Source organism: Sciurus carolinensis, chromosome 10 (genome assembly GCF_902686445.1).
Source record: "Sciurus carolinensis chromosome 10, mSciCar1.2, whole genome shotgun sequence".
Lineage (NCBI taxonomy): Eukaryota > Metazoa > Chordata > Mammalia > Rodentia > Sciuridae > Sciurus > Sciurus carolinensis.
The window spans coordinates 81089264-81103002 of record NC_062222.1 but is presented as its reverse complement, the minus strand read 5'-3'; the positions used below and the strand labels follow the sequence as shown (position 1 = coordinate 81103002).

At 36.0% G+C, this 13739-nt stretch overlaps 1 protein-coding gene across 1 annotated transcript; it reads left to right on the top strand.

Annotated features, from left to right (window-relative positions):
• Positions 1–4757: 4757 nt before the first annotated feature.
• Epgn (epithelial mitogen) lies at positions 4758–12010 on the top strand. The gene is made up of 5 exons (XM_047567012.1): positions 4758–4849; positions 5388–5477; positions 8339–8459; positions 9230–9382; positions 10639–12010. The coding sequence occupies exons 1-5, from the start codon at positions 4807–4809 to the stop codon at positions 10691–10693; spliced, it is 462 nt and encodes a 153-aa protein (XP_047422968.1). The 5' UTR covers positions 4758–4806; the 3' UTR covers positions 10694–12010.
• Positions 12011–13739: the final 1729 nt, after the last annotated feature.

The window sequence follows — 13739 nt, the reverse complement described above, 5'->3', positions numbered from 1 at the left end:
TTTTGATGAAACTAGCTTATCAGTATTTTTGATAACAGCAGAAAAATGTTTTTGATATCAAGGGTAGGGGATGAGGAATTTGATCAGACATGAAGGGTGCAGAGGATTGTTTATGAAGATTTAATAGGAGCTGGGTGCACACCTGTAATCCCAGAGGCTCAGGAGGCTGAGGCAGGAGAATTGTGAGTTCAAAGTCAGCCTCAGCAACTGATGGAGACCCTAAGCAACTCAGCAAGACCCTGTCTCTAAATAAAATATAAAAAAGGACTGGAGATGTGGCTCTGAGCACCCCAGTACCAAAAAAACAAAACAAAACAAAAAAATTAATAGGATTTCTTGCTAAGCAAGAAGACCTTAGCAAGAGGAGGGCCCAGAGGAGCCTGACTGAGATTGATGAAGTAAGGAGTGAAGGAGTCTTTGTCAACACATAGAAAGAGATGAAGCCAATGCATCAATAGTATGTCTTTATTTAAGGATATATGAAGTCCACAAGATATACACATATGTTGGACTTGTAGAGGAGCTTTGAGACATACATTTTCTTCTCCTATTCCATCAGTATCTATAAAGAGGATCCTTAAGAAATAATGAGAATTTAACAATAATACAAATATATGGAGGTGATAAAGAACTTACCATATACTTATGAAAGTAAGGGGCTCAGTCAGATAAAAATGAAAAGTGTGAAGTGCCAAGTGACAGAAATGCAGCTGGATTAATATGCAAAGACAGATTACAGGAAACCATGCTAAATCAAAATTTATATTAAATTTACTAAGTGACGAGAGTTGTAGTTAGAGAAGATGTTATCATCGATTCATATAAGGAAGTTGTAAAAAGGAGATGATTTTGGAGGAGATAATATGTTCCGCTTAAAACATGTTGTGTTTGAGGTGATGACAATATGTAAATAAGTGTCCTGATGTAATATCAGTCTGGGAATAGGATAGGCAATCCTGACTGGTGGAGAAATTTTAGGATTAATTACCACATAATAGCCACTAAACCTCTGACCTTCTTTGTGACCATTATACATACTGTGTCTCTCTATACTTGTTCAGTAGTAACCACTATCCTTAACTGAGTACCTATCATGTGCCAAATACTTCACCTTGTGTGTGTGTGTGTGTGTGTGTTTCTTCCTTATTAAAAATTTCTACTTGATACATGAGGAAATTGCCTCTCCTGGTCATTTAAACATCTCACTCAGCTCAGGACACATGTAAAGTAAGAATTGGAATTTAAAATAAGGTCTGTTAGGATAATGTAAGTCAGAGGCCACTCTTCACACTTCACTCTGCCTCCCTTCAATTACCTCTATCTCTAAATCCATTCTCTTGCTACATGTCTAAATCCTACTCATTAAAGATTCATTTCAAATGAAACTTACCCATGAAAAACACCTTGAGAGTCTGATTAAGTGCCACCTCTCAATTCTCATGGCCTTTTATGCACATACTGATGGCATTTATCACTTCCTACCCAGTGCTGTTGGCATGTGGTACTTTCCCTAGCTCTTTTTAGTTCTCTGAGGTCAGAATACATGCATTATCTACGTGTGCCTTATCACACCCAGCGCCAGGGATATAGTAGACAATGAGTACTTTCCAAATGAATGAATATATAGCAACTAAAGCTATGACAATTACAGAAAAATTTAGAGAGAAAAGCAATAGATGAATGGACATGTCTTGCCAATGACCAGCTACAGATTCTGATTTAGTTTAGTAAAAACAGGAAAAAAGAAAGAAAGAAAGAGAGAGAGAGAGAAAGAGAAGGAAGGAAGGAAGGAAGGAAGGAAGGAAGGAAGGAAGGAAGGAAGGAAGGGAAGGGAAGAAGGAAGGAAGGGAGGGAGGAAGGAAGGAAGGGGAAGAAAGGAATAAAAGGAAAAGGAAATAAAAAAAAAACTTCTAGATGGACTAATGACTAGAGGAGAGAGATGAATAAATTAAAGACAAAAAGTTATGGAATGAGGGAAAAGTGGTAATGGAGCCTCCTCTTTTCTCACTCTAACTTGTTTTACTATTTATTACAAATAAACAAAGATGTCAAAAAAGCCACTTTACAACCCATCTCCCTTTCTTCAGGATTGAGATAAAGGACTTTTGGGTAAGAAGTTTGAAGAGATGAAGGTAATAGATTTTCCTGTGAACAGTGAAGTGGGAACCATCTGTATGGGCCCCAAAGGAAAAGAAGCAGGTGGAATGACTTAGAACCATTTTCTGTCTCAACTTTAAACCAGAGTGGAGATAGGTTTCTATATGATATGGTCTAATCTCTGCCAGAGTGGGGAAACATCTAGAGAGGTAGTCATCCATCTCAGCCCAGATATGAATGAAAGCCATGGTTTAATATTTAGTTTCCTATGTGATAATTTATTTAAAACTTGATTTTTGGAGATAATTAAGGGACCTCTGTTGAGATCAGTACACCAACACCTATCAGAGGACAGCTGATTAAGAATCTGAAAAATGGGATTGAAGTCCTGACTTTGAGGCATGCATTTGACAGATCAATAAATCACTGTGTGTGTGTGTGTGTGTGTGTGTGTGTGTGTGTGTGTGTGTGATTGGGGATTGAATCCAGGGTCTTGCAAATGCTAAGCATGTCTTCTATCACCTAGCTACACCCTCAGCTGCTACTTAATTCTTTTGAGCCTCCATTCCTCATTTGTCATCTGAGACTAAAATAAGCCCCATTATTTCTTTATCCATTCAGGTGATGTTCATTGAGTATTTAGTGTACATCTGGCACTGCATTTATTTGGACCAGAATTTCTAAAGAAAGACTTACGATGTGGCCAGGTGTGATGAGGCACATCTGTAACCCCAGCAACTCTGGATACTGAGGCAGGAGGATCACAAATTTGAGACCATTCTGGGTAACTTAGCAAGATCCTGTATCAAAATTAAAAAATAAATAAATAAACTCAAATGATGGGGTGTAGCTCAGTGGTAGAGCACCCTAGTTTCAGTCCCTAGTACCACACACACACACACACATACACACACACACACACAGAATAGAGATGTGTGTGAAAATCTATAAAATGAACAGTTATAGCTCCAAAGATGATCGTTATGCTTCCATATCTCAGTTGTAGAAATAAAGATATTTGTGCTAGGAATGTAGCCCAGTGATAGAGCACTTGCCTAGCATACACAAGGCACTGGGTTTGATCCCCAGCACCACAAAACAACAAAAGAAAAAGCAAATAAAGACATTTAATGTGAGTTCTAGCATCTCCCTCCAGAAACTACATATGGATTTGGGATGGTTTATTTGATCCTTTGTAAATGATTTCTTAAGTTCTCACCAACAATGCTAGAAGGATTCTTTGATTTATAATTCAAATATTACTTGCCTGGGGAAAATAAACAGTTTAAAAAAAAAAAACTTAAAGTAAAAACACAAAGTGTAGGCACATTTAAAGTGAGTCAAGTGCTACATTTTCTTTTAACTTTAAAATGATGACTCTTGTGGTAAGTGATTGCCCAAGTTATAATGAGTACAGCAAGCTCATTCTTGTGTGATTTCTAAAGCCAAAGTCACATTTGAATACAGAAAGGGATCCTTTCTGATAAATCTAACTCACTGGGTGGACAAGATACAAATGATAACCTATCTTCACTTGAACAGATTTTCAAAGTTCAGAAAACATGAGCAATTGAAATTCCAGGCAGAAAGGCACAGCACTTCAGCAAAAATATATTAATAATAATTTCAGGCAAGTGAAAACTTATGGGAAGCCCCTAAAGTCAGAAAACATAATAACAGTTACGAGCAATAATTACACATTCTGTCCTTGAGAGTGGCATTTTAATAACTATAACTCAATTAACATTTAAAAGGCTTTCTCATTATTAAGACTTTCTATTCATTAGATATATCTAAACTAAATGTCATCTTAATTTTACTTCAATGGAGAATTGTATTATTATAACTATTATTAATATTTGGTACTTCATCAGTTCTCTCTAGCCTAATCATCAGGGCACAGACCTGAGCCCTGTTGTTCCTGAAATATGGTAGTTCATTCCATTCACTCAGAAAAATATTAAATGGCAGAATGACATAAAGGCAAATGTTATATTATTAAAAATATATTTTCAGAACTTGTCGTAAGTAAAGCTAGGTAACAAAAACTAAAATGGAATTTGTTATTTTGACTGTCTGGGAATTGAACCCAGGACCTCATGTATGCTAAGTGGGTGCTCTCCCACTAGTCTGCATTCCCATTCCCTGAAATGGAATATTCAACCTATTTTTATACTAATTTCACTCTTCCACCCTGCATCCACATTAACAAAACATTTTGATTTACTATGGAACTCATAATCTGTGATGAAAGGAAGTGTAACTACTAGAGAGTATCGAAATTTTTTTTTATTAACAGGTTATGCTGTTTCCTAATTTGTAGATCCCTTTGTTAGAATGCTTCATCGATTTCTAGTCCAACTTGTGCAGTTCTGTTCACACCAGTGGGCACTTTTCTGAACTCATGTTCTTTCTTTTTTGGTGTTTTAAGTCCTTTTACAAATATGATTATGCCCACAGGTAACAGGAAACCAGTGTTTCAAAAGGAAACTTGATCACATTGCTAGATAACACAGGCATCCCAAACAAGTGTGTGAGCGCCCCAAGGCTTCATGCTGCTGCCAGAAGTACATATTTTTTTGATTGGTAAGAACTGCCAGATGACGCTTCATGAAATATAAATGCAAGAAAGACTCAGAGAGCTCAATAAAAGCCTTCCACCCGTCAGTCTAGGAGGATAAGAGAAAGAAAGTAAATCAACTGCAGAATATGGCTTTGGGAGTTCCAATATCAGTCTGCCTTTTATTCAATGGTAGGTAATTTCCTTTTTGTCTTATTAACTTTGTACCAAGGTAAAATATAATGTAAATGTTAATAGGATTTATTTTCTCTAAATTAGAGAGACGTTGGTTTGTAATAGTTGTTCATGATAAAGATCAGAAAATTGAATCTGTGGATTAATTTAGTTTCTTATGAAACCTATGTTCCTAGTCTTGTATATTTTGATTCCTCTTTTTTTTTTTGAGAACTCCAAAATGTTTGCTTTATACAATTGAAGAGTAGTTGATGACATTTAGCTACAATACCAGTGTATTATATCCTTGTGATTGAATTAATATACAAATGCATTCACTTTTTCTTGGAAATTGTGTGTGTTTCTGTTTCCCATAATTATAATATAGTCAATGGAAAGACAGATGAGAAATTGCCCTAGTCAGGTTCTGGATTTCACAAGGCATAAATTAAAAACAGAACGGAAATAGGATTAAAATCAGTAAGAATGACGTTGAATCTATTGCCTGCACCTGGACAGAGGCACACCTGCTAAAGATGCTCTCCCCTTCCTACAGCAATGACTGCACTGACTGAAGAGGCAGCCATGATTGTGACACCTCTAAGCACAGTCCAGCAAAGTAACTGGACAGTGAACAAAACCGAAGGTATTTTCTTCTCATTTTTCTGTTTTACATGACTTCTTTTAAACCTTTGAGAAAAACTTGGATTATGATAGAAACAACATTGGAAATTTTTAACTATATGTTTTATAGGGTTATCAACACTTTTAGCAAGATGCTATTAAATTGAAGTGACAGATAAATGTGTGAGCCAAGAATTGCCCTTTTAAAAGGAGGAAGTGAAACAAAGGAGAGAAAGAAAAGTTGTCTTCAGCTACTGTCCTGAATGTGAAGTGTACCATATTTTCTGCTTGGCTCCCAATAACCCATGTGTGTCCGGTGACAGCTCATTTCCATTTTGGCATTCTTGATGGGACATCATATTTTGATCTATGACTGTAAGCTTAGCAGCCAAAGAAATTATGGATAAAATGAAGCACCCTCCTTCATCTTTAGAACGATCTTTTCTCCTGTTTGTTTTTTGGGGGGGGCGTTTGTTCTTTTAGCATGTGCTACATTTCCTAACCACTTATACCCGATTTTTATTATTGATGGTGATGTACTTTCTTTTCTATTTTATTATTATTATTGCAGTGGCTTCTGGCTGCTGTTGAGCATCAGCATTGTTTTCAAACCTGTTTGAACTAGAGGTGAACTTGGAAAGCTTGTTGCCTGTCAAGACCTGTGACTGAGTGGTTATGATTCTCATGCAAATCACATAAGGCCCCCAGAGGTAAATGCTGGTCATGTGATCCAGAACAGGAATCATGGGATCTTACTCTGAGAATCCAGCAAATAAAAATGAAGTCAAGTATTTCAAATATGAAAGATAGTAGTATTTAAGTATTCTCATTCCACCAATAATTTAAAAATTTAAAACAACTGAAAATATTTTATCTGTTTGATTTTTGAGTATCAATTTGCAAAACAAAATCAGTGTGTGTTTTAGAGTAACTTTTAGGCAAATTCTTCAGGTCTTCTGAGTCTTTGAGCAAAGAAAATATTTTTATTGGAATATGATCAATAATACTATAGAAAAATTAAAGAAATGTGGTTTTCTCTCAGTGACTGATGTCATAGCAATATTCCCAATACTGACTTTTTTCTTCCTTAATAGTTAACTGCAAATAAAATTAGCTGAATTATAGGCAATAGGAATGGAAAAGTAGAATGGAATATGTCATTTCTATATTTTTTTCTTTGCTTTCTTGATGGACAACTTTAGTTTTTCTTTCACTTTTTATTTATCTTGAAAATATGAATCCAGGATCTCAGAACAATTTTTATTAAGTTATAACTAATATTCTTCTTAGGGGAAGAATGAGTCTCTCTCTTATAACTTTTCTTTGGAAATGGCTTCTTTTCAATTCTCCATTTTCCAGCAAATCCTGTGTTAGGCTTGGCTAATTGAATTTGGGTAGTCTTGAATTAAGAAGAACCTAGCACAGTTTATTATGGGAAATTCTCACTGTCTCAGAATTAATTATTAAAATTGTAAATTGTGTTTACTACTTCACATTTAACAAAATGAATGTGAATATTGGGTGTTTATGATAGAAGGTAAGTGATACAACATAATATCCTGTTGGTACCTGAATACCTAAAGATTTAGTATTTTCAATATAAAATAAAAATGTCTGTCATATCTATTTTTCCTAAAAATGAATAAATAGGTTTCTCTTAATCTCCTTAATAGCAAGGCAAATATGGTGTTTTGCCATATAACTAACAATGAGAGGTACATTTATTCAAAGCAATGACAAAGTAAAATGCCACAAACTGCTTGAGAAAAATTTAAAAGTTGGTAACTAAAATATATCAAAAAAAGAATCAAATCTGCAATTTTATGCAAAAGTCATTCCCATTGCATAAATAGTAAGGATGGTCTAGATTTGTCTTTAGCACATCAGAAGATGAGGAGAAGCATCCTGAGATGTGTGCATGCTGCCAGAACACATCTTCCTGAAGAGGGTTTTCCCCCAAGGAGATTTCTGGACACTTGACTGCAAAAATTGTGTCTAGTCATGTTCAATTGCATAGTGTTAGAGCTAGAAATAAAATCCTGGGTTTTTTAATCCCAGGTTCATGGCTTTCACCATTCCTTCAGAAAGCCTCTTAACTGAGTTAAAATTTTAATTAATATTTTATGGTATTGTCATTTAACATTTCAGCATGAGCCATTAGTTGTTTCTGGCTTCCTGTATGGATCATAACACATACTTCTTCTAAAATCGATTAGAGAGAATGTCCCCTTTTAAATTAGCTCCTCCTTAAGAGAAAGGAGAAATTCTTACCAGCTTTTCCTCTGGGGAAGGAATAAAAATTGTTTATTTTCTCACAAGCATAAATCCAGACCTTCCTACATGCTGACTTCTCAGTGTAATGGAGAAAAATGCAAACATTGTCTGAGATATTCTACATTTATCAGCATTCAGGCACAGGAGTGGGAAGCATTACTCAAAATAACCTGCTAAGATTAGAACCAATGCTGCCACCTTTTGGCAAACTTGCCTCTATACCTTATTAGGTAGCTGAAGAATGGAACAATCAACACACCTCTTCACTCTAAATAATGAATTACATTTCTGGATGACATTAGCACAACCCTTGTGAATATAACCAACCTACCAAAGGAATCAATAGCTCAAAGGGCAAAGTTCCCCCCAAATAATCTTTTTTAAAAAATATTTTTTAGCTGTAGATAGACACAATACCTTTATTTATTTTATTTTTATGCTGTACTGATGATCGAACCCAGTGTCTCACGTGTGCTAGGCAAGCGCTCTACCACTGAGCTACAACCCCAGCCCCCCAAATAATCTTAAAATAAAGTCTTGTTACATATGTGTTGAAAGTCATAAAGTAGGATGCACTTTATCTTTTAGTATTATATCTCCTTTTCCTAGATGACTATGCAGAAGGACCCATAGCCTTGAGGTTCTCCCACCCTTGCCTGGAAGATCATAATAGCTACTGCATCAATGGGGTGTGTGCATTCCACCACGAGCTAGATAAAGCCATCTGCAGGTAATTGCCAAGAACTCTCCAAGTCCTGGAGACGGAAGAAGGTGAACTTATCCCTTTGTTGTTCTATAAAGTACGGTGCCATTCTCTTTCTTATCTAATTAAAATGGTGTTTGATCTGAATGTGACTTGCCAGTCCTCTTTGTACTTGACTATCTAAGGAGGTTTTTTTTTTTTCTGCTTAATCCTCATTATTTAAAAATATAGTTACCAGATGAGCTGCATCTGTGGAAGGTGGGGCTTTTTAGGAACATAGAATTTTACGCTTCACCTCAGAACTACTAAAACAGAATCTTCATTTTAATGATATGCAAAGGTGAGTCCTAGTTTTTGCAGATTTGTAGAATAAAATGAAACAGAGCAAGGCAAAAATGTTTAAACAAAGTTCTCAAATTTTATGATCATCGATATGGTTGGTCTCTTTTTCCACATTTTTATTGGTGCATTGCAGTCGTACATAATGATGGGATTTGCTGTTAACATATTTCGTACATGCACACAATTAAACAATGTAATTTGCCCAATATCACTCCCTGTTGCTCAGTCTTCTTCACAAGCATATTACCCTTTTGTCTACCATTGGGGGGAACATATGAAGTCTTAATGAGATGATTATTGGGAAATTCGAGCTACTTCTTACCTTAACACATTTACTTTCTTTTGGTGTTTGCCTCTTTAAATTACTTCCTTTCCTTTTCTTCCCCCATTTTTTGAAATATGTCTTTGTATTTCCATCATTGTGGGCTTTAAAACATTTTTTTCTCTTTTTAAAGGTGTTTTACTGGTTATACTGGAGAAAGGTGTGAGCACTTGACCTTAACTTCATATGCTGTGGATTCTTATGAAAAATACATTGCAATTGGGATTGGTGTTGGATTATTATTAAGTGGTTTTCTTGCAATTTTTTACTGCTACATAAGAAAAAGGTATGAAAAAGACAAAATAGGAAGTTACTTTATGTGTGTTCATTTGACAATATCTGTTGAGCCTGTATAACATAACAGGCTTTGACACATATGCTTTCTTAATGAAGAGAAGAAGATGAATCTGAGCAGTTCCTCCATAACATTTTTTTAATATCCTTTCTCATAAACTCAGAGAAGTGGTAAAAGTTTACCTTCAGTTGCATTAGGATAGTCCAAATTTACAATTTCCTTTCTTCCTATCTTTTCCTTCTTGAGTCAAAATTATAAATGAGGAGGACGGCGGGCCTCAAGTGGCTAGAGACCCAGTGTATCTTGTTTACAAGTATACATTTAGCTTCTACTTTTGTGCTTAGCACAAAGTAGACACTGAAAAAATATTTGTTGAATGGAAAAAATCAAGAAATGAGTATTCATTCTTATTTCTAGTTTATCATACATTGATTTTTCCTTAAATCTGTGTAACTAGGAAAAAATCAAGATATCATGTAAGATACAGTAATTTTAAAAAATGCAAATACATTTCCCTTGATGTACTTTACTAAGATATCATTTTAAACTTGACTAAAACTGCCCATCCAAAAGAATAAAAATTTGTTTTGCTTATGAGAGAATCAAATCTACATTATATAAGTCACATATTTATGTAAGAGTCCAGGAATAATAATGAGGAAGAGAAGGAAAGAGAGGAGAGGTGAAGGAGAAGGTGGAGGAGCAGGCAGCGGGGGAGGAGGAAAGATCTGTTGATGGTAATAAGCTAGCTATTTGAGATCCGGTTCTGATAGGAGGGTTGCGCATGTGACAGGTTGAGGGAGGGCTCTAAGGTGAAACTTGTGATGAAATAAGGAAAGCAGAATCTTCTAAACAAAGATGTGGCTTGAACTGTCTTCTCAGCTTGATTCCACAGGGAGATGGAGAAGGTGAATGGTATCGTAGACCTTCCCAAGGAGGGGAGAGGTCTTGTTTTCAGTTTTCCGCCTGAGTCAACCAGGCCACAAGCTATTCATGGTGGGTTGGTGGGCAGGGACTTGTAATCTTCCAGGAATCTTCTGGCAAGGTGCTCTACTGACTATGACAATCCTCTGGAAAAAGATGGTGCTGTGAGCTTGTTAATGCCCACAGTCACTGAAGGATGGGTTCACCAATGGGTGAAGGGGATCTGGGCAGGGCACCAAGAGCAACTGCTACACCAGTGCATTCTGTGATTCACAATAACCAATGCAAACCACAGTCATAAGGAAATCAATGCTTTGTTTTAGGTGTCTAAAACTGAAGTCACCTTACAACATCTGTTCTGGAGGGAGACCACTGTGAGGCCTTGTGGGCATTTTCATCGAGTTGTTTGTGAAACTCAGTGGACCCCAAATTGAAATCCTCAAATGAAACAACAAAAACATCCAAATGACTAGACTTGAAAAGAATGAAAGTTGGGATCACAGTGAAATGAGAGGAAAAGATTCAATATTGGTCTTTAGACTTTGCCATCATTAGAATCCAGGGAAGCCAAGAGAATGAACTACAAAGGCAGAGGTCAAGTTTGTAGTCCTAATCTGGGTTTGTTGTTGTGTGGTTATTATTCTCACTGCAGAAAAATTGTGTTTGATGCTTCTGACCGTGTCAGATGTAGGTTTTCCTGGGAATAACCGTCAACTTTGGAGCAAGCCACAGCTATTCCAAATTCAGCCTGCTACCCAGCTTTTGGACAACCTAAATGCCTCTCTGTTCACTCAATGGACCTAATCCCAAGCATTCTGTTTTTATGGTATCTAAAGGCGTTTAATCTCAATTTTTAGGGTAATATCAGTGTTATGGCATCTTGAGTGAACCAATCATATGTCTTAAGTCTAAACCATTGAAAAGAAATGAATGACCAAAACAAACAGAAATCACACCTACCTTGTTACAATATTGTACAACTTTTATCTGTGAAACATGGAATAAGCTAAAAGACTTTCTCAGGACTGAAAGCTACCTGGATATCAAATCCAGAGTAGGCTAAGCATTTCTTTTCCATATGGATTATAAAATATTCTGTTGGACTTATTTGTTCCCTAAATACACTTGTTTGTCACTTCCACCGATTATCAGTGGAATTAACTGATGACCATCCATTTGAACTGAAACCCAAGAATTCTGCTAATGACTAAAAGTCTACAACTGGTCCTGAAGTAGAAACTGAAGAACTAGATATGAGAGTTTTTTCACCAGCCAACAGCATGGGGAAACTTCACCATTTCTGAACAGATTTGCACACAGAAAAACAATGGAGCAATGGTAGAAATAACTATTTGGGAACTAAGGTCCTTCCTTTTTAACTATATTTCTTCTACATAATTCAACAGTCTTGTGCAGGCCCCTTAATTTCCTGGGGCTTTTGTTTTGTCTTCTACAAGGCTGTTGTGGTTCGAGAATTTGACAGTAAGAGAAGAAGGAAATTTTCTTTATCTGCCCTGCAAGAGACAGACAGAAGGGACAATTCTATCATCGAACCAACCTCTAAGCCCCAAACACATCACTGTGTGTTTGGATACACACTATCTTAAGTGTATATTTTAGTGTGCAATTTATACAATAATAATTTATTTTTAAGAGCAATATGAAATGAAATTAAAGAATAATAACACAAATGATTTTTTAAGTTTCAATCTAGTATTGTGAACTCCTATTGTGACGTAGATAAACAAAACAATTTTAATCATGAGATTGGTTGAAAGAGAATCAAACTTGTGCTTGTACAGGGGCAGCCTAGTAATAAGCCTTCACTTGCATTAAATTATAGATTTTTATTCACTCCTAACTTCCCATTCCGCTTTCCTTTGAGGAGAGGGAATTTCACTTGCTTGTTTTTTCCTTCAGAAGGAATTTAATGCAGATGAATCACAGGTCAGCACTTTCTGCCTGTCTTCACACAGTGTGAAAGGGTTACGTCATGCCAAGGGGTGGGAAGCCAAGGTTCCTCCCATGACTCCAACACTGCACCTAGAAAGCTGTGCTCTTCCTGAGCATTTCAAAAAGATGTAAAACTGCCAGGGAGAGTCCAGGAAGGCCTGTCTTTAATTAATTAAGACTGCCTCTTAATGAAAGGAAAGAGGAAGTAATGATAGACTCTACAGAAGTGATAACCTAAATGGTTACAAATATTTGCAGTCTGTAAATACTTGTCAGTTTTAAACACAATAGATTGAAATTTGAATAATATCACAATTAAAGTCCCCAGTGTTGCTAATCCAAAGTGTTAATGAAAAAAAAAATGCTAATACAGAATTCTTTTTTTCACCTACAGAAAAGTATTCATTAACAATATAAAATCCACCCAGTGAGACCATACAGAAACTTAGAATATGGTTTATGAAGCCATCTGTTTATGGTCTGTAATATGAAAAACATGTGATTCCATAACTCTAAGAGTTAATTTTGCAGGAAGGAATCTCTAGCATTCCCTGGATCTGGAGCTCCACCTGGCAATATTTGCACACATAAAGGACTTGTATGGGGGAAATGCATAAATACGAGATGATCTGCAAATTATTTCATCTTGTACATTTTTTTCTCCCATATGCAGTAAGACCCTGATAGTGCCTACCAGTGAACTCCTTGCATCAGAAGTCCATTTTCAGTCATCAACCACTGATTATTAAATTGGGTGGATGATTTAGGAAAGAAATGGTAACATGGTGCTGGCATCGTAGACTAAATCAAACTGGCCAAGGGGTTCATCAACTTCTTACAGTCCCCTTCTTGTCTCCTCCCTGTGTCTATCCTTCAATTCTTTGAGAGCACTTTCTTAGATTATCAGTATTGAGCAGTGCATCAATATTTAGCATTTTAGAATACAATGGGGGGGCAAACATTACAATCTCATCTCTGAGCCAATAAATTTCCAAAAAAGTCATAATTGCTTGTCATTGTATCCTCTCTCCCCAAATTATCATTTTGGGCAATCATTATTTATGAAGTTTGAAGAGGATGAAATTATAACATAGCTCATCTTTCACAATGTAGATCTAATCCTTTAATTTTCACATATCCATTTTGGCGACATCAATAAGATTTTCGTTCATTATATTTAATTGAAAAAAATGTCTTAAGAAAATAACAAGACAAACATCAGCAATTTAAGCTTTTGATGTTGAACATAAGGACAATTCATATACACAGAAGACTATGAGTAAGCCATCTAACTTCTATGCATTACAAAATGTAACATGCTTTCTGTGTGTGATATAAATATTGATATCCTGCAACCCACACTCATGGGAAGGGTTACCAAAATCTCTCTGTTGCAAAATACCACTCTTTCTGGCTTACATCATGACTGCATGACATCAGATGTGAACATCTGCCAAGATGAACTGGAAGT

What these genes read in the sequence shown, in the direction of transcription:
- Epgn (XM_047567012.1), top strand. Translation starts at nt 4,807, where the DNA reads ATGGCTTTGGGAGTTCCAATATCAGTCTGCCTTTTATTCAATG. An exon ending in AGTCTGCCTTTTATTCAATG is followed by an intron (nt 4,850 to 5,387) that starts GTAGGTAATTTC and finishes CCCTTCCTACAG; the next exon opens with CAATGACTGCACTGACTGAA. An exon ending in CTAGATAAAGCCATCTGCAG is followed by an intron (nt 8,460 to 9,229) that starts GTAATTGCCAAG and finishes CTCTTTTTAAAG; the next exon opens with GTGTTTTACTGGTTATACTG.